The 22,500-nt window shown below is 33.4% G+C and overlaps 1 protein-coding gene across 1 annotated transcript in view; it reads right to left on the reverse strand.

The window, feature by feature from the left end:
• LOC140452481 (uncharacterized) overlaps window positions 1–22,500 on the reverse strand; it is a 66,128-nt gene that overhangs the window by 27,972 nt on the left and 15,656 nt on the right. Inside the window, exons 3-6 of the mRNA XM_072546771.1 lie at window positions 18,003–18,418; window positions 17,699–17,851; window positions 12,137–12,312; window positions 7,340–7,391 (exon numbers count right to left, since the gene is read on the reverse strand). Coding sequence (XP_072402872.1) covers window positions 7,340–7,391; window positions 12,137–12,312; window positions 17,699–17,851; window positions 18,003–18,418 — 797 coding nt within the window. The remainder of the gene's footprint in view (window positions 1–7,339; window positions 7,392–12,136; window positions 12,313–17,698; window positions 17,852–18,002; window positions 18,419–22,500) is intronic.

Genomic DNA, 22,500 nt, shown 5'->3' on the forward strand with positions numbered 1-22,500 from the left:
CAGAAAGGCATATCAGACAACATTATATATATATATATATATATATATATATATATATATATATATATATATATATATATATATATATATATATATATATATATATATATATACAGGGTGGTCCTTAAGTAATTGTACAAAAAGAAACCATAGATTTTACACTTTAAAATATTACGATTTAAGCCAAATTGCCTTAATAAAATGTTGATATTAACAAAAGATACAGGGTGTTAAAGTGGAAATTTAAAATTTTATTTTTCGCTATAACTTTCTTGTTTGTAAACATTTCTGTATAAAAATTTACAACTGGGTACTATTTATTAATTATTAAGAATTAAAATTTCGTGCATACTTTAATGTAGCTGTTAGAGGGCGCCACATATGCCACATGTATGGCATACATTTGCACTTAACTTTTTTGCTCTTCAAGTTACCGGTATTTTTGATAAAAAAATATTAAAGATACATTATTTTAACAAACAAAAGGTATACTTGTTAATATCTTCAAAACTCAACAGTTTTCGAGATAATCGCATTTTACAAATCAACTACATAATTCTGATTTAACGCAATTATTCCAGGCAACGAAAGAAAATTAAAAAAAAAACATCAATACTTCAATTTTGTTATAAAATACCATTAATAAAGTTAATAGCTAACGAATTATTAAATAAAATAACTATATCAGCAGGATAATTAATAATAGGATTTGACAAAATAACAGAATAATTGGATTTTACATAAAACATTTTACGTTTTGTATTAAATTAAAGTCATAATCAAAACATTTTATTTACAAATCAAATTAAGAAATAGTTAAAATAATTAACATTAAACTTTTTGTCAAGGTAAGTGTTCGATATGCCCACCATTTTCTTTAATTCATTTGTCAATACATTCCATATAAGATCGTCTCATATCAAATAGCATCATTGGTTCAAAAGAAACTGTTGCAGTATTTATTATAAGTGTTATAAGTTTAATAATAAGTTTTTTTTAAATTTTTATGAATTAAATAATTATATTAATATCTCACCATACGACCAAGGAATATAACTACCACGAACAATCCAACGTTCAAGAAAGTTGTGTTTAAATACTGTTCTCACTCCCCTTCCTCTATAATGTAATGGTGTACCATCTTGTATAAACCACATATTTTGTCCTAAGTTTGATGACAATTCCTCCAATAAATCAATAAAATCATTTTATAAAAAATGTAAATAAATCTTACCATTAAAATTACAAGGTAATTCGCATATCCGTAAAAAAATGATTACCAAGGGTTACAAAGCATACGTTTATTTAAAATTCATATTTAAAATGCATGTCGTATAATTTGGAACCATTGTTAATTATTTTTTACGGATATGCGAATTACCTTGTAATTTGAATGGTGAGATTTATTTACATTTTTTATAAAATAATTTTATTGATTTATTGGAAGAATTGTCATCAAACTTAGTGCAAAATATGTGGTTTATACAAGATGGTACACCATTACATTACAGAGGAAGGAGAGTGAGAACAGTATTTAAAAACAACTTTATTAAACGTTGGATTGTTCGTGGTAGTCATATTCCTTGGTCGTGTGGTGAGATATTAATATTAATTATTTAATTTATAAAAATCCTAAAAGAATACCTATTATTATACTTATAATAAGTACTGCAGGAGTTTCTTTAGAACCAATGATGCTATTTAATATGAGACGATCTTTTATGGAATGTATTTACAAAATGAAATAAAGAAAATGGTGGACATATCGAACACTTACTTTGACAAAAAGTTTAATGTTATTAAGTTTAACTATTTTCAATTTGGTTTGTAAATAAAATGATTTTTTATGGCTTTAATTTAATATAAAACGTAAAATTTTTGATACAAAATGATATTGTTCTGTTATTTTGTCAAACCTATTATTAATTATCCTGCCGATATATTTATTTTATTTAATATTTCGTTAACTATTATCTTTATTTAAGGTATTTTATAACAAAATTCAAAAGTATTGATGTTTTTATCTATTTTTCTTTCGTTGTCTGGAGCAATTGCGTTAAATCAGAATTATGCAGTTGATTTGTAAAATGCGATTATCTCGAAACGGTAACGAACCGGTAACTTAAAGAACAAAAAAGTTAAGTGCAAATGTATGCCACATATGTGGCATATGTGGCGCCCTCTATCAGCTACATTAAAGTATGCATCAAATTATAATTCCTAATAAGTAGTACTACCCAGTTGTAAATTTTTATACAGAAATGTTTACAAACATGAAAGTTATAGCGAAAAATAGAATTTTAAATTTTCACTTTAACACCCTGTATCTTTCTTAATATCAACATTTTATTAAAGCAATTTGGCTTAAATCGTAATATTTTAAAGTGTAGAATCTGCCGTTTCTTTTTGTACAATTACTTAAGGACCACCCTGTATAGCATATACAACAGATATTATAGATATTTTATATTATTATTACAATTATATGAAAAAAATTAGAACAAATGTCATAACATGGATTGTATCCCAGGAACGAAGCCGAAAAAGCACTTAAAAAATCGAAAAATTACTGGGCGCTATTTTTTAATTAGAATATCTGGAGGAAGTCAATAGAAAGGGTGTACCATCTTGTGAGTTACGAAATTTTTACTGCGAAAGTAAGCATTTTTTTAATTGTTAATAATTATTAAAATAAACAAAAACGATTAAAACCGATTTCACAATATGAGTTGCTATATTTGCAGTACACGTGCTTTGTCACACTTCTACAATGGTGCTTTTGGTCTAATTCTCTTCATAAGATTTCAAATTTTCATGTTTAAAAAAAGGCCACCTATATTAATTTTTAATTATTTACTTAAAAATAATTGATGCAGAATAATGACTTTTCGCCTTCATAAACAATTAATTATCTGCGCAGTTTTTTTTATTTACAAAGAAACGAAATACATAATCTGAAATGTTATAAAAAATATATCCTAAATAAAGAAGTTTGTGCGACCCATAGAACTGGAGATGTTTTTTTTTAATTCAAGACGCAATTGTTTATACACATTAAGAGCTGAAGTTTAGGCAGTTTGTCAATGAAGTTTCAGTTTTTCATTTAAAATTTAATCAAGTTTAATATATGCCTAATTAACATTGAGAAAGCTGGTTAAAGTTAATAAAGGTAAAGCCAAAAAAAAGGTCGCCGAGGTCGCATGGTGGTCTTTCAAACTCATGGACTCTGAAAACGGAACTTCAAAACGGTAGGCGCTTGGAGAACTACAAATCTTACGAGATATTATAGTACCACCTTCTTTTTTATTATTTGAGGTATCTCGTCTAAATATTAAGTTTTAACTTATTTTCACCCCTATAAACCCTGCAGTGGTACGGGTATGTACAAAGAACTCCAGAGCACAGGTGTCCGAAAAGAATATTGGACTGGGATCCGCCGAGGCCCGAGAAAAAGATCTGCTAAAAGTTGGAAAACATACATAGTAAATGACAAAGACCTCAGAGAAGGTGACTGGTATAATAGAATTGTAGATATAATTATATATAATATATAGAAATTGTATAATAGAGAACGATTTCCGAAGTGGAAATTGAAACGTCAATAAACGTATTTTAACCTTTAATTGTGGCTTATTCCCATTTAAATAGTAATTAATGGTATAATAGAATGTTGTAGAGGACGAAAACGGCGAACTAATAATGCGAAAAATGCAAAGAAGAAAACAAACATGTTTTTTATAAATGAAATTGGTTTTCCATTGGGTCATTATAATCTTTCAAAATATATAAAGAAAATTTAATTGATTAATAAAAATAGTAAAAAAAATGAATAAATCGAAAAATTGCAAAAAAAAAGAAAAAAACGATAACACACTAAATTTTTACAGGTTGGTAGTTTTATAGGGGTGAAAATATGTTAGAACTTAGAGGAGCTACCCCAGGTAAAAAAAAGAAAGCTGTAATATCCGACAAGCGAGAGCTGGAGGGTTGCGCGTAGAACAAATTGAAAAGTGGAAGGGATTGCTCATTTCTAGTAAAATATCTCTGATCGGAACTAATCGTCCCACTAATATGCAATAGACGTCAATAAGAAATATGGAGGGGAGACCAAGGGGAAATATAATTGTTAACTTTGTCTATTAGCTGAAAATATGATTTTATATCTGTGTTAGATATCCTGTTAAATTTTACCATATGACCATAAACTTTTACCTACACTGTATATATATATATATATATATATATATATATATATATATATATATATACAAACAACAGAGTTTATTAGGGTTGCAGTCAGAAAATTTGCCGGGATGTTAATGAAACACTCTTTTGACTTTTTGTCTAGCTTTCGGAATGGTTTTATTCCTTTTTCAAGACATAGTCGTTGAGATTATTTGTAAAAGCATTGACATTCAACATTAATAACACACATATAAAATATAAAATAATGGACAAAATACATTCTAAAATTTTTAAAATTTAAGTAGAGATAGTAAAACTTAGTTTGTCATCTTTTACTGATGTGTTTTAACTGTGACACATAGAGAACAAAAAGAAAAAACCCTATGATTAAAAAGTAATTAAGTGTACTTAATATTATATTTCTTTTTAAGAAATACTAGAGGCCCATCTTAGGTGATTTTAATTTTTAAACATTTTAAATGTACTTAGAAAACTGTACATAAATTTTCAGTTTGGCTAAAATCACGTAGATGGTGGTGTAAGGCATTCAAAAAAAACATAAAAAGCATTCTGTATATGTGCAAAGCTATGGTGATAGTTGTTTTAGTTAGTGAGTAACTGCAGTCTGAATCAGATATAATTTAGCAAATATTATGGAGCATAACATTCGTTTCGAGTAAGTGTTACAAAAATATTATTTTTAGAGTAAAATGCATGATATTTTTACAAGAACACTGTTGAATAATGCTTTTTTTGTTATTGTCTGTGAAAATTTATAAAATACTTTGTGTATGTTTGATAAAAACAGCTTTGAATTGTAGAGTTACATATATGTAACGCTAGGCTCTCTGGAGTATGTGTCCTTTTTAACCTTGAAATAAGATTAATACTCTTTATTTCTTTCTAGATGCAGATGAAATCTTCATTGATCCTCCGGATGCCAGTGAATTAACGGATGAGGATTCTGGAAATGAGGATGAGGGAGGCACTTTAGACAATCTAACTGGCCGTCAACTTCTGTCCAAAGTGGAAATTAGATTTAAAAAATATAGAGATGGTGATGATGACGAAGCTCTTTCAGATGATGCATCCGAACAAAATACAGACGGAGAAACTATAGAAAATGAGAATTTTGAAAAGCAGGAAGAGCGGGAAGATATCCCAAAAAAATTAAGCTTAAAAGTAAAATCAACTGGAACGAGAATTGTGATTTAGTTCCGTCACATGCACGACCTTGTCCTGTGCAAAGTAATAAAAAACATATCGAAGATCCTGTTGCTCTGTTCAAACAAAGTTAGATAATATGATCCAGATGTTAATAACAGAAACAAGAAAGTAAGCCATTTTTAAAAACGGTCCAGATCCTCAAATTGTTTCATTTCCATTCTAATCGTGAGTGGATACGACTGCAAGCATGTCATGTGACGTTTTTGGGGCAGCCAGCCTGACATGCGAAATGAAGCAGTTTATAAAGCCATGAGACGGGAAATATTCACTCAGATAATGTGATTTATACACTGCGCAAATAACTCCAAAGTAGATGCTAATGACAAACTCTTTAAACTCCGACCGCTTGCAAATATGGTAAAAAATAATTTTCATAAACATTTTGTTCCCTATGATGAGTCAATGATTCGATACTTTGGCAAGTACGGATGTAAGCAATCTATAAGAGCAAAGCCAATGAGATTTGTTTTCAAGATGTGGGCGCTCAATTCCTACAATGGATATCTTCTAGATTTTGAATTTTACCAAGGTAAACAAAAGGATATATACACCACAGTTGAGGAAACCTTTGGAATACCTACCACTCCGCTGATAAAATGTTGGAGCAGATACCACATAAAGAATATCCTTATCATTTCTAGGTGGATAATCTTTTCACTAATATAAACGTATTTAACTACTTGAAATTAAAAGGATATACTATTACGGAAACCTTCAAGGATGACAGAATTCCTAAAACTTCTCCACTACCGAGAAAAAAAAATTGAAAAATTTGGATCGTGGTAGTTTTGCTTCATGTATCGACAAGGATCATATCAGGACAAGAAAAAAATATATGCAAATTCCAAGACCACAAATCATTGCCAAATATAACAATAATATGGGAGGAACAGATTTAATGGACCAAAACATCTCTACATATAGAATTGGAATCCGTTCAAAGAAGTGGTGGTGGTGTATCTTCACATGGCTTTGATGCAAGTATAACAGCTGGATACTCTACAAGCACCACTACCCCAATATTTCCCAATTAGATTTCAGAAGATGTATTGCTCAGTTATATCTTAACAAATATACAAATACTCCAAAGCATGGAGGAAGACCCAGTTCTTCGATATTTGGTGTCTCGCTTAATAGAATCTCAGACAATCTAAGTTACGATGGAAACAATCACCTTTTAATATTTATACCTAACAACAAAAGACGTCGCTGTGTAGGAGAGGGGTGTAGCAGTAGTTCTTGAACAATATGTAGCAAATGTGATGTCGGCATGTGTATTGACTGCAATTATACTTTTCATATGAAGACATTCTAGTTACGGTACCGTAATGACCTAGCGTTACATTTATGTAACACATATTTTAATTTGTCTATTATTATACATTTTTAATAAAAATATATTAGTTTCTTTAATAAATTACAAAAAAAAATAACTCGGGTCATAATGGGTTAACTTAGTGGTTCTACATTTTTTTAATGTTAAAATTTTTTATAACTATGAAAGGTAATAAAGGCTAAACAAGAGAAGAACAATGAGATTATTAAAAGGGAAAATCCCAGTGGTTGGCTCTATACCATACTTTAAAAAACTTAAAGTGCAATAAAAAACTTCTAGAATAAAATTTAAATTTTTTTGTAAAAAAAATTGAAATGATCCAAACGGATTAAAAGTTTTCGGTCTTACTAGATGGCCACTAAATAATGTCTAATACCCTTTGGGTTACATATAAAATTTTTTAATTATTAAAATTGATGAACATGAGGTCGATGTTCAAAGATTACACTTTAAGGGAACATACTGATCTCTATTTGAAAAATCAGCGCCCTGAGCAAGTTACCAGCCAAGAATGAGATTCTCCGTTTTATTTTTAAAAGTAGATTAGACTATTAATGGATTTAAGAAGATAAATAAAATATTAATACATACCACTTGGAATCAAAATTTGAGTTGCATATCAGGCAATATGCTGCATAATCTCCTAAAACAAAACAAATTGTCACCATGTCATTCGGATGACCTGGTAATCTTAGCCTATGGTAAACATAGCACGGAAAGTTACTCTGACCGTAGTTTGCATGAAATTAACCAGAATGAGGAATTTATAGGAATTACACCCTCTAATCCCATCTCGATAAAAAATAGAGATGGAAAGGAAAGGAAACGCAGAAATTACAGATTTGAATTTGAAACCATTAGAAAATAAATAAAAGAAGCAATCAAAACCATAATAGAAAGAAAAAAAAACTTAAAATGCCTAAGACCTACACTAGGTAAACAGAAATAAATAACAATGGTCGAATGGATTAATGGAAATAAAAAAAATAATGAAGAAATGACAAGCAGCAGGAATGAGATTCTTACGGTTACACAAAAATATTATCAAAGACTTTACAACGCTACAGTAAATAGGTCACTGAACTCTAAAATTAAGAATGTAAACATCGAGCTCCAGCCAGAAATTAGTCTACAGAAACAAGAAAAAAAAACAGAAAAAGATGTAGTCACTCACAACAAAAATGTTAAAAGAATAGAAGAAATACAGCTATCAATAAACTCCACTGCTAAATAAAATATTACGAAAAATGAAGATTCACGAAGACTGAAACGAAGCAATAACATTATTATACAAAAAAGGGTTGACTATTACCTTACTAACAGATTGATAACAAAATTAGACAGACACCAGACACGAGAACAGGCAGGATTTAGAAAGGGATTTAACACCAGTGACTGTAAAAATACTAATCGAAAAATCAAATGAATATAACATCTTGATATATGCTGCTTTTGTACACTTTGGAAAAGCTTTTGACAGTGTATAACAATCAAATGCAATGAAAATGTAATCAAATGCAATGTAAAGACAATCAAATGCTCACTAATTTGCAGTAGGGTAGACGACCGATATACTGAACTCATTGACAACATATACCAGAAAGCAAAAACACGAATTTACAGCTCCAACAGGCACCGAACAGGCCAATAAACAAGGTGGTACAATATCGCCAAAGTTGTTTAATCATGTTTAAGAAGCTTAACTGACAAGAGAAAACAAAGAATAAATGAAAACTTTCTTAACCATCTATGGTTAAAGAATATGCTGTTGGAACTACAGAGAGAAGCTAGATAGAAGATCAGTCTTAGAATGAACTATTGAGAAAACAAAAACAATGCGTAACACCTCGGGGTTACTCACATATCACAATAAAAATACGAAATAATAAGATAGAACAGGTCTCTAGCTACATATACAAAGTAAGTTTTTAGTGCGACATTGGTCGATTATGGTACATACGAGTTTTGTATATAGCCGCTTAGAGGGCGCCACCAATAAACCTTCCGACCTCAATTTCTGTTGTTGACATTGAGAGTTTCATTGCGATTGAACAAGTCGTGTAAATACAGTGAATTTTTGAAATTAGTAAGTCGGTCGAAAAATGGATCTTAGCATTTTCAAGCAATAATTTTTTACAATTTTCAGTGAGGATTATCCCAACAGTTTCGTCTCGCTGAAATGGTTTCTGTGTTTGGAAATGAAGCATCACACCAGTCAACTATTTCCCGCTGGTATTGCGAATTTCAAAGTGATCGCTCTAGTCTCAGCGACGAATTCAGACCAGGTCCAACCAAAACAGCAGTCACACAGTCACACATTGATGCAGTTCGTCGGCTAATTAAGGAATGACATACTGCGAGATAGAGGTATCTTTGGGCATTTCAAAGACCCCAATCCAAAAGATCCTACATGAAGAACTGTTACGAAGTTGGTTTTCCGTTGGATCCTCATTTGCTCACAGAAGAGCAAAAAGCGGTTCGCGTCAATTGGTGTCGAAAAACAGTGGAACGGTTAAAAAAAGAAGCTCAAAAAACATTTATAGTATTGTTAGTGGCGATGAATCTTGGATTTACTCCTACGAACCGGAAAATAAACGCCAATCCGCTGTGTGGGTGTTTCACGATGAGGAAAAACCAACAAAAGTGGTTCTCGAAGTGTGTCAAAGAAAATGGTCGCAACTTTTGTGTCAAAATCGGGTCATGTGGCAATAATTGCTTTAGAAGATCGAAGAACGGTTACTTCTGATTGGTATATAACCGTTTGTTAACCAGGAGTTATCGCGAAACTCCAATGCAAGTGCTCACAGTGCCCAAAAGACAAGAGTTTTGGAGCTTCAAAACATCGAATTGTTAAACCATCCGACCGAAGTCCCAACGACTTTTTCACGTTCCCAAAGATCAAGAATTCTATGCAAAACTAAAAAGAATACCCTCGTAATATCCAAAAAAGTTATTTAAGAAATATATATTTCCTCATTTCCCTGTTGTTACATTATGAAATTTCATACTATACGGGTATTTAACGAGTTATGACCATTTTTTTTTTCGATAACGCTATGAAATAAACACCCTGCATATAAAGAGGAACACATACATAATTATTCATTTTACATAATAATATGTTCTAGTTTTCAAATTAAGTTTAAAAAAAATCATTGACGAATATTCGTATACAGTAAATAACGTAAATAAAATTACGATTTTTTTTTATATTTTCAAATGTATGTTTGCTTTACCACGGAGTTCTTAATCACCCTGTATAATTCGGCATATTATCCAAGCCTTGAGAAACATTATCGGCATTGCCTACATTTTTCTAAATAATAACTTTTTTGGATATTCTATACCAAAATGGAATTCACAAGGAAAATGTAATGGTATACCATAAATCACAAACATTTTTGTTTTCGGCAAGATCACACTTGCCATTGTCAAGTCCGATTAGTTCTGCGTCTTCTTATTGTTTCAGGAGAATGTTACGAAGGTGAAAGGTGTCATATCAAAAGCAACACATATAAAGTGGGAATTTGCAGGTCATAATATCAGACAGGTCTTAACCACGCCTCTGGCAAGTGCTCGGCGGATTGAGTAGCTCAGTAACTACCAGTGCCGGTTCCAAGCCTGGATAAAGGATGAGGGCTGAACGACAGGGTAGTAACCTATGCCCGGAAAAAACCATTACTACGAAACCGGCCTCTTAATGGACGAATATTAACGCAAAGATATTGCCAACGGAACATGGATTTTTCTTTTGGGACTTGGAACTTTAGAACTTTGAATAGACCCGAAGCGTTGAGTGCTCTGCTCAGTGAATTGACAAGATACAAGATTGGTTTTTCAGCAATTCAAGAAACAAGATGGCTAAGGAAGGGTATCCCGGACACAAAAATACACACCATTTTGTTAAGTGGTTTAGAAACAGGAAATAAGGAATTTGGGGTGGCATTTATAGTCGATAATAGACTGAAACACCTCATAAAATATTTTCAAGCAGTCAATGAACAATGTAGGATACTTTTTACCAATTAATAGAGCAATCATAACCTAAAACCAAAAACGACATCAAAATAGTCATAGATGACACAAACGCAAAGTTAAGAATTGAAAAAGAATACATCGGAATAATTGGGAGACATAGCCTACATAGAGACACGAATGAAAATGACCAATATATTATTGACTTTGCAGCTAGTAAAAAAATGATCATCAGCTTTAGCATATTTCCCCACAAAACATACACAAACGCACCTGAATCCCTGGAGATGTTGAAATAGATCACGTGCAACAAGTGCTGTAGTGGAGACCTTGGAAACCAAAACGACCCAAAGGAAGACCGCAGATGAGGTGGGCAGATGATTTAAAGAGAATACCGGTTTAAGATGATACGAAACCTATATACGAAGTTAAATAAATTAGATAGATAGATGCGTTCTGTAAGCCTGAATGGTAGTTATTGAGCTACTCAATCCGCCGAGCCCTTGCCAGAGACGTAGTTAAGACCTGTCTGATGTTATGACCTGCAAATTCCCACTTTATATGTGTTGCTTTTGATTTGACACCTTTCACCTTCGTAACATCCCGTATCCGCTCGTTAGGTTTTTTCTCTTTTCGCTTATTCCATCGCTCTCTGAGTCTTCTCTAATTTATCCATATTCGAACTTGTCATTGTCTATGTCATCCGTATGTCATTACTAATAGGACGCATTGGTCGAACAGTTTTGTATTACGGAGTTTAATGAAATATGAAAACTAGCTTTCCAAATACAGGGTGAGTTTTTATTGCGACAGTGGTCAATAATTCCATTATGAAACTTTTATTTAAAAAAATTTATTTTATAAAGGTATATATATATATATATATATATATATATATATATATATATATATATATATATATATATATATGTGTTCGGATAAATTTCCGCGGTCAGATGAATGAAAATTACTTAGGTCTCGGGAAGAACCGCGTTGAGAATTTATTACTCGACGTTTCGGCACCCATTTTGGAGCCATCATCAAGAGTGATACGGTTCCGTTCGAGTTCGGGGTCTCAATCTGCCTACTCCCCTCACTCGAGATGTACCAGTATCGTGTTCTGTATAAATACAAGAACTGTCTCTCGGCACTGAGGTCTCAATCTGCCTACTCCTCAGTGTCGAGTGACATTGACTCCTCAGTGTCACTCGACAGTGAGGAGTAGACAGATTGAGACCTCAGTGCCGAGAGACAGTTCTTGTATTTATACAGAACACGATACTCGTGGCAGGCAGGATTAAAAACATATAGTTTTTAAATGGATTTTGAAAGTGTTTCAGTATCTACTGTGAATCAAATTCCAATTTTAAATAACCAAATGCATAAAATAGATTGATCATGTTTAGTACTTACTTGAAGGGGCATGCATGTATTCCATACGTGTTTCCACATTAACACACATTCGTGGTTGTTCAATTCTATAAATTTCGTTGAGAAAGATTGAGCGGCAGAAGTGAGTTAAGTCTCCTATATCCTCTACGATGACATTTATATATCTATCAGTAACTTTTGTTATTGTACAATCGTACCTGCAAAATAAAGAATATGGTGTTAAAATTTAGTGTAATTATTTTTTTATATGATTTAGTCTTGGAAACTGACACTTGAACATTTGGAAAAGTATCCAAATTTATAAACTAGGATTTTTTTGGTTTAAGTGCCTCGACAACTAAGGCCTTTGACACGGTAGTAAAGGTAATTTAATCTAAGAAATTACAAAATAGGTATTAAATGTTATTGAAAAGATTAGTTTCTTTGAGGAACTGTAGCACTTCTGTGTATTCACTTGGATAGTTTATGAGTTTCTGCAAGCTATGTCTTCTAGTTATTTTTTGCTCGAACATAGCTGGTGTATTATTGACAGTAATATATGATTAACGGTAAGGGCACAATTGTACTGTTGGTAGGTAAGTAGAACTGTGTCACAGTTATTCCAACGAGCTTGCCAAGATTCTATGATTGACCTTTTAAACTTAGCTTTAAGGTATATGCTTATTTGGATCGTTGTTTGGCTAACTAATGAAGTAACCGTTTCTTCAGCATGGCGATCAGCAGTTTCGTTACCAATAAGGCCAACGTGCGTTGGAAGCCAGATAATGTATGATGATCAGTAAATATTGATTTAAATGAGAATATAAGGAAATCGGTGCAAATTGCTACATTTTTGAATAAGGTAAAAATAAATTTAAAGGCTTGGATGATGCTAAACAGCTCTCCTGTGTGATTGTTGCATGATGAGGGCAACCGAGTGAAACTTATAAGATCTTTTAAAGTATTAACTGCGCATCTTACACTTCAAGAATTTTTGGAAGCACTAATGTAAAGAACTAAATCAAAAGGTGTTTTGTGTAGTATTATTTCTAGGAAGGGATGTATGTCATATTTCTTGTAAATGGTGAGGGAGGTGTTTGGTCCAGGAAGGGGTGACTGGAGAAGGGATGGGCAGGGTGAGATATAGGTCAGTGTTCTTTAATAGACAGGTGAGTAATTGCGGAAATGGCTCTCTAACTGGGCGAGAGGGGTTGCTAATGGAGTAATCAGGTACAGAGATAGTAAGATGGTAAATGGGGCTGGAAAATTACTTGATGTAGTGGTACCATATGATAGAAGCAGATGTTATCTTCTAAGGGATAGAAGTGGCTCGTTACTTACGCAGTTAAGACTTTCCTGCGGATTGGAGCGAAAAGCTCCGAGGCATAGACGAAGAGCATTATTTTGGATATAAGTTTTAGGCCAGATTTGGAGAAGGACATGTAAATAAAGCAGCCCTAATCTATTTTGGATCGTATCAGAGCTCTGTTAACTGTAAGAAGTACATTCTCATCAGCACTCCCACAAAAGTGTAAACAAATTTATTATTATTAAAATTACATCACATAAATTATTAAAATTTATGTGATGTTTCCAGTTTAGTCGAGAATCAAAGATCATTCCCAGAATTTTACAATTATCCACTACCGGGACGGGGTCGCTATTGATCGAGATTAGTGGAGCGGACGAGGTGGCTTTTCTAATTAATTTAATAACTTTAGATTTGTTTGGTGACCTAGGCCTTGAATTTTGTTTTTAAGGAGATCGACTGAATACTGTAAGAGTTAAGAGGAAGTATTGATGTTTTCCCATGGCAATAGATAATTAATTATCGGCGTATTGAACGTATTGAATCAGATTGGGGAAGTTATTGGAGAGCCTTGAGGTACTCCGTGGCTCTGGATATAGATACTTTACAGATACTTTAAAAGGATCTGGGTTGCAGGAACTTTTCTATGAAGTGAAAAATATTTCCGTTGAGGTTGCAATGACGTAGTTTATTTAATATGGATTTTCTACAAATTGTATTATAGGCACTTTTAATGTCAAAAATAGCTGCGAGTATTTCTTTTTGGCCGTTGCTAGGTAGCGTTGCCAGGTATCCCGATTTGCGCGAGACGTCCCGATCAAATGAGGTCTCAAGAAGATAAAGTGATATGTACTGAAGTCACTAAGGCTTACCACTCGGTCAAGCATTGTTTATCATTCAATTCACTCGGTTGCGATACAAAACTAGACCATACTTTGTATGAGGATTCTAAAATAGCTGATAAATTGACATTTGGACTAACTAACTAAGTAAAAAATTGAGGCAGAGAATTGAAGATGAATTTGTGGGGTTCACGTGCAGCAACAAAAAGTTGTCTGCGGATAAAGTTAATCAATTAAAAAAAGACTTGTACATGGTTCAAAAATGTTCTACATTGTTTGAAACTAAATACGATATCAAGGATAGCAAATTGGACTTATTTAAGCCATTTTCTCTCCAGGATGACTCATTCAGTTACGCCTCAATGGTCAACATAATAGAAAATCTCAAAATTGATACGTTCTTCGACATGGATCAACTTTATGAAGAAGTGTGTAAAATTAAAGAATTAGTAAAGGCAGTTGTGCAAAACAAAGACTTATAGCTGCTACAAAAATGGCACAACATTTTAAAAGACAACTAAGACTTTGTCAAACTTCAAGTAATTTTCTTTTATGGCTTCAATAACAATATCAAACGTGGCAACGGAATTTTCCTATTTTCCCAGGCTAACTCTAACTTAATTTAGTCTGAGAGGTGAAACCGTTTGAGACTCGAGCACGTCAAAGCAGAAATTCAAGTTGAAACCAATTTTAGCCTGACTTGCAGTGAATTTTATAACTACGTTAAATGAAAAATATAATTTTAATAAAAAATAAATAATTTACTTAAATCTATGATTTTGTTTTGTAATTTCGTCTGATTATTATTATGTAGAATTAAATACAGATTATAGAAACACTTTGTTGTTTGTTTGCCCCGATCTACTGTCTAAATCCCGATTTTACCTTATGTACCGATTTAACACTGGACTGTATCAACAAATTAGAAACACTACCGCTGAGTGCCTGTTGCAATGTGAGTTTGTAGAAGGGCCAGTTTGTCCCGAGTGGATCGATTACGTCAAAACCCGGATTGAAAATTTAAAGCCCGGATTGGAATTTGATTGTACTCTTCCAAAAACCATAGAAGGAGAATTATTAATCCTTTTCTCAAGAAGTTTAAAGGTAGTATTAGTAAGAGAAATAGGACGATAAGACTTTGGGGATTTGAGGAGGGATGATCCTTTTTCCTTATTGAAATAATAGTAGAATCACATCATCTCACTGGGAATTCCATATAAGATTATAAGACTACAGTAGTTTACATATTATAAGTCTCCAGTATCGGAGAGATTTTTTAAGAAAATGTATGGGATGTTACCAGGGTCTGCTGCATTGCCTCATCTACAGGAGCTTTGTTTCATGATTTGAGGTTTTATGTTTAAGTAAGTGAAGTATAAGATTAACAGAAGTATTATTGCTACGCAATTTGTTGAGAGTAGATTTGGATTTGCGGATAGCTTCTTCACATGTCGAATTACTCCAAGGAAGCGTTTTGCGGATAAGAGATGATGTTTTTTTAGTTGGTTATTTGTGTAAGGGCAATGTTTGTATCTGAATCAAAAGTTTGAGTGAAGAGGATATTTTGCGTTTCAATTGTATATCTTGGCTAGTCGGCAAATTTTAGATTCGAGTAATTACGGATAGGATCTGTATCTCTCTGTATCTGTAGAGTAGGGAGGGCGAGTTAAGTTTCACAGCACTTAGGCCACAATTGACCCATTGTGCATCCTCCTAGGGAGCTGTCACCCTTAGCTCATTGTCCATCCTGCCATTTCTAGGAAGGTGGACAAGTCACCAGGATACATCTCTCTTATGTGGGCAGGTGTGGGCCAGGACTCGCCGAACGCGTACTCTCGTATTAACGATAACTCTGGGCATTCACATAGGACATGCTCTACAGTTTCGTCTTCTCGTTCACACTTCCTACATAGAGGTGTGTCTGCTAGCCCCAGTGTGTGGAGGTGTTTGCTTAGTTGACAATGACCAGTTAGAAAACCAACTGCCAAACGTAGATTTTTCCTGGTCATTCCCAAGTACTTCTTTGATGTTGACTCTTCAAGGTTGCTTAGTGTTACCCTGGCAAGTTTGCATCCTTTCCCTTCTTCCCATGTTTTTACGGTTTGCGTATGGGAGTGACATTTGACAATTTCCGCGATTGTTGTAGTTGACCAACCAAAAAGATCCCCAGGTTCTAAGAGTCTTAGGCCTGCCGCCTTCCTAGATAATTGGTCAGCAATGCGGTTGCCTTTATTCCTATTCTGTCCTTTAAACCACCTCAGGATGATGGTATTACCATCCGAAGCTTGAGTTAGTGACTCGTGACACTCCATTACTAAACCTGATGTGACACGTGGTCTATTCAAGGTTAGTAGCGCTTGTCTGCTATCTGTGCAGATCATTATAGTTTTCCCTGCTATACCTTTTTGGGTTATCTCCTCTGCGGCTATGGAGATACCATAGCCGCAGTTCTGTCTGAACTACGCTGGCATTTTTGTCCATACCCCACTTTATTCTTAGGTTCAGTGATCTGGAGTATATCCCGCATCCTGAGCCTTCTTTCATTTTGGAGCCATCGGTGTATATGCAATAGGCATTTGCCACGTTTGTCTCCATACACTGTCTTGTTTCAATTTTGTAGGGTTTGTTAAAGACAAACTTTGGTTCAATTGAGTCGCAGCCTGCCTGTAGCAGTGGCAACGCATCTAGTTCTCCCCGCCAGAAACGAGTTCTCAATTGTCCCTATTGCGGATAGGATATTCCTGAAGTATGTAAAAGTGAAACATAGAAAACAACAAACTACTCGCAAATCATTAAACAACTCAGCAAACAAGTATAGAAAATGCATCTATTGGATTTTAAAGAGACTGTACATTATTATGTTGTATTAAGTTGTAAATCTACCTTAACATTAGTGACATGTCAAATAGAAGAAGAAGCCCGAGAGTGAAAGAGAAGGACAAACATTGACAGTCGACAGACTGGTCTTATGGCTCTTTAGAGATAATTATGTATGTATTAGTTTGTTTTGTAATAAATAAAATATACAGAAATGAGTCGTCTATTATAACAAAAAGCCCACAGAGTAGAACAAACATACATAAAACGAAGAAAATGATGGAAACAGGATGAAGAAACTAGCACTGAAAGAGGACAATGAATCAAACATACAGATAAAAGAAAGAAAAAACGAAAAGAAAATTAGAGGAAAACATCAAACGGTCACTTCAATGCAAAAGTAGGTAAAAAAAAACAAAATAAGGAAGTAGCAGGAAAAGAAACTATTCATGACGAGACAAATGATCGATAATGGAAGAAAATTATGCCACCTAGCAGCAATAGAGATAGTAACATACGATGAAATAAGTAACTAAATAAGGTAAAAAAGTATTAAAAATAATAAAAAATAAAATATTTAAGTAAGTACTAGATACTTTTCCAAACAAAGTGTAATGCAAATCTGGCAATACTTACCAATTGCCTCTCTTTCTGGTATCTATAGTGTTGATGTTAGCCATTACTCTCATATTTGCAGTAATTTCGGTGGTGTTGTATTTATAAAAGGCCCTGGGTCTAATGTTTCTATGTGTAAAATTTCGATTAAATGCTGGTTGGATGTGTGGCTCACTGAAAAAAATCCTCTAATCAACTAAATTATCAGAAAATAATTATAAAAAGGATGGAAAATATTCAATATCCATAATTCAAGAGGAAAATTACAAATAATAAATAAAAAGGCTGCTGATTAACTGAATTTTATGTAAAAGTAATTGCCTACCTGACCACATTAAAAATTAAGGCTTCTTCTTTGGTAATAGATGCACTTGAACATGCAACATTTTGCATCAAAGCTTTAACTACAGTTCCCTCAAACCAAACGTTCTGTATTCTAACATCGACTGGATCCCCAACAGAGTATACGTCGCTTATTGTTTCAATAAGTTCAACATTATCTTGTGTCTCATTTGTTTCACTTTTTGAAGTTTTGAGTGTGAATTTTTCTTTATTTGTCTTAATTATTGCAGTTTCTTTATGTCCTTTAATGTCTACAGTTGACTTTCCTCCTGTTTTATGACTGACGTTTTTTTTCGACCTAAGAAAAGTTTTACGCCGTCTTTGCTGTCGTTCCTTTAACACCACTATTTCTCCCTCCGTTTTAAGATAATGGCCAAGTGTTAGATTTAGGTCACACAGCTAAAATATAAATGTTAATTAACTTACGTCATTAATCAGTCAGGCATGAAATAATCAAAAAATCCCTTTTCACTTTAGTAGAGATTCAATAATAATTATTATTTTATTAACTATAACTGTCTAAATATACTTACCAATGCTACTTCAAAAAGAAACATACATTGTCAAAATAAATAACTTTACACAGGTAGAACGACAATGATAATAATAGAAAATCTTAGGATATACTTTTTTCAGTGATTTATTTATTTATTATTTTTAATAGGTACCACAAAAGAAAGGCAACAATCCAAGGAAATAATAAAAATTAGGACATGAAGCTGCTTAACAAACATAGAATAAATTATAGAAAAATAATCAACAGATATCCTTGCCCTGTAAGAAACGAAACAACAGGGTGATGAAATAATAAAAATACGAAATAGCACACTGTTCAAGAGTGGGGGGGGGGGGGCAAGAGATATTTTGGAGTGGGATTCATGGTGTCGATGAAAGTAAACAAAGAAAATGTAGATTTTCAATCAATATCAGACCGAATATGTTACTTGAGAGTAAAAGGAGGTAAGTATCATGTAAATGCGCCCACTGAAGATAAAGATTTAGAAACCAAAACAGAGTTCCACGAAAAGCTAAGCACCCTAATAGAGAATATACAGAAATATAATGTAAAGTTAATCATTGTTGACATGAATGCGAATGTCGGAAAAGAAGAAATATATAGAAGAATTTGGACTTTGCATGTTGGAAGGTGGGCCTCAGAACGAACTTGACCAAAACTAAGTTTATGACAAATATGGTCCCCAATAACCATTTAACTATTCAAGACAAAGTGGTAAAACTGATGAAGAAATATACGTATTTGAATCATCAAAGAAGAATCAGCAGGGATAACTAAACATGCGATAATCCAAAGACGAAATACTTTAGTGTGAACAGCCTTAGGAAAACTGCGAGACACACTTAGGGCCAACATACCAATTAGGAGGACGAAGTTTACATATGAAATCAAATGGAAACGGGAAAAAGTTAATAGAATTTGCTACGGGAAACAAAATGAAGATAGCTAGCACAAGTTTTGATCACAAAGACATTCATAAAGTAACATGGACTTCTCCCGATAGAAAAGTAAACAATCAGATAGATTATGTTGAAAGCAAACATGATAAGGCAATAATCGATTGAAGGAGTTACAGAGGGACAGATACAACAGTGACCATACACTAATAATAGCAAAACTAAACCAATAATTCCAAAACCTGTTAGAGTAGATTAAATTTCCAATTAGAGCGCCTTCAAGAGAAGCCGGGAGTAAACAGACTAGAGAAAGAAATAAATAAAAAGTTAGAGAATCCAGTCAAACAGGATATAGATGAAGAATGGCAGACCATACATACAGCCATGTCGGAAGCAGCGGAAAAGTATATAGGAAGGTAGCATATAAAAAGACAGCAAGACTGGTTTGATGGAGAATGTAGGCTTTGGCAAGAAGAAACAGGGCAAAACTACAGAGATAGAGAAAATTCCCAGAAATGCGATCGAAAACTATGTGGCGAGAAGAAAAGAAGTGAAAAGAATTTGCGAAAAACAGAAAAGAGAACAGCTAGAAAAGCAATTGAAAAATATAGAAGAAGCCTACATAAAGCCTACATAAACATAAACATAAACAAAGAGGTAAAACATTTCTATCAAGAAGTTAAGGAATCCCGAGAAACTAAAAAGAATAATCCACAGTATCGCAGAAACAAAGAAGGTATCTAGGAGAAACAATAGAAAAATTAAACAGATGGACAGAATATTTCGAAGATTTATTAAATACAGACCAACAAGAGGAATTCGAGGGAAATGAGAATTGGCAAGAAGATGAAGAAGGGCAAGGAACCAACTTTGAATGAAGTCGAAGAAATAATAAAAAACCTAAAAAAATAACGAAAGTGCAGGAAAAAATTGAGATTTTTAAGGAAGGTGGCGAAAGATCGAAGAAAAGGATATTTCACTTGACATTAGTAATTTGGCAAAAGGAAGAAATGCTGAAACAATGGAATAGCTCTCTTATTTGTCCTATCTATAAAAAAGGAGACAAAACCGAGTGCGAAAACTAGAGGTAGACTGTTAGAAGTAGTCTATAAAATACTTAATAAAAAATTATTAGGAAAAGTATGAAAAAGAAAAATTATTACATAATAATAGCTATGAACAAAACTTAGGATTACATATGCTATTTATAAATTTTAAAAGAGCATAAATCAAACGATGCTGTATGAGGTCATGAGAACATTAGAAATACCAGAAAAGCCTAATGAGAATGACGCTTTGGAAGACGATAAATAGGGTAACATTGGAAGGAAGCTTTTCAAGACAATTCACAGTAAATAGAGGTTTAAAACAAGGGGGTCTCCTATCAACGAATTTATTCAACCTAGTATTAGAACAAATCGTAAGAAAATTTAAGATGAAAACAAAAAGAACCATTTTCAATAGCAGGGAACAGTGAAGTATATGGTGTATGTGGATTATGTTCTCACTAGCGAGAACAAAAAAACACCTAGAAAATATTTTCCAGAAATTTGAAGAAGAAGAGAAACGATACGGATTAACAATAAACCAAACAAAAACGCAATATATAGAAATGAAAGGAGACATAACAAATAATAATACAATTAATCAAAATGAAGGGAGCAGAACTGCCTATAGTTTTGATAAAATTGTCAGAATTTTAATACTTAGGAGCAACCATAAAAAACACAAGAAAAGAAGAAAAAGAGATAGACAAAAGATTAATGAAGGGAATCAGAGCAATGTCTCTTTGATGTCTGCTTCAGGGCTTCCGAGGTCTCAATCTCCTGAGCCTCCAGACACTACTACACTGATGCATACACAGTAATGTATATAATATATACATTACTGTGTATGCATCATACTAATTATATATATATATATATATATATATATATATATATATATATATATATATATATATATATATATATATATATATATATATATATATATAATTGACTTTTCCTGAAATGGATGAAAACGCTCAAGAGCCGCCCCCCACTGCAGAAGTTAGAGAAGCCATTTCAAAACTGAAAAATAACAAAGCTGAAATGGATGAAAACGCTCAAAAGCCGCCCCCCACTGCAGAAGAAGTTAGAGAAGCCATTTCAAAACTGAAAAATAACAAAGCTCCCGGTTTGGACAATCTTCCTGATGAACTCTTTAAGAATAGTGGTGACACCCTTTTTAAACACATGCATAAATTAGTAACCAAAATCTGGCAACGGAAGGAAACGCTCGCGGACTGGAAATTAGGTGTAATGTACCCTCTTCACAAACAGGGTGATATGATGGTGTGTGATAATTATAGGGGCATCACCCTACTTAACGTGGCATATAAAGTATTGTCCAACGTATTGTACAGAAGATTGATCCCCTATGATGAACAAATAGTTGGGAACTACCAGTGCGGTTTTCAACCCAATAAATTAACAACGGATCAAATCTTCACAGTCAGGCAGATTCTTGAGAAAACGCTTGTGTTCGGAGTCGACACCCACCACATATTCGTGGATTTCAAAGCCGCATACGACTCAGTCAACAGACAAAAACTTCTACAGGCTATGGTGGAATTTCAAATGCCGCTTCATCTTGTTCAACTAACGGAACTTACACTCACAGGCGTAGAGAGTGTAGTTAGAATCCAAAACAACTATTCCAGACCCTTCCATTGTAAAAATGGACTGAGACAGGGAGATGGACTGTCGTGTCTCTTATTTAACCTTGCACTAGAAAAAGTAATTCGAGAGTGCCATATTAATACGAATTGCACCATATTTAATAAATCTGTACCAGTGGTCGGATATGCAGATGACATAGACATTATTGCTAGGTCCACAGAATCTCTGATCGAAACATTTCGATCACTAAGGGCGTCTGCACTTAGAATGGGATTAAAAATAAACGCACAGAAAACCAAGATATGTATTGTACTAGATCAGGCAACCAAATACCTAGACTATTAATTGATGATCTGGAACTGGAAGGTGTGGACACCTTCGTCTACCTGGGCTCGCTGCTGACCA

The sequence above is a fragment of the Diabrotica undecimpunctata genome, chromosome 10, assembly GCF_040954645.1.
Source record: "Diabrotica undecimpunctata isolate CICGRU chromosome 10, icDiaUnde3, whole genome shotgun sequence".
In the NCBI taxonomy this organism is placed as follows: Eukaryota; Metazoa; Arthropoda; class Insecta; order Coleoptera; family Chrysomelidae; genus Diabrotica; species Diabrotica undecimpunctata.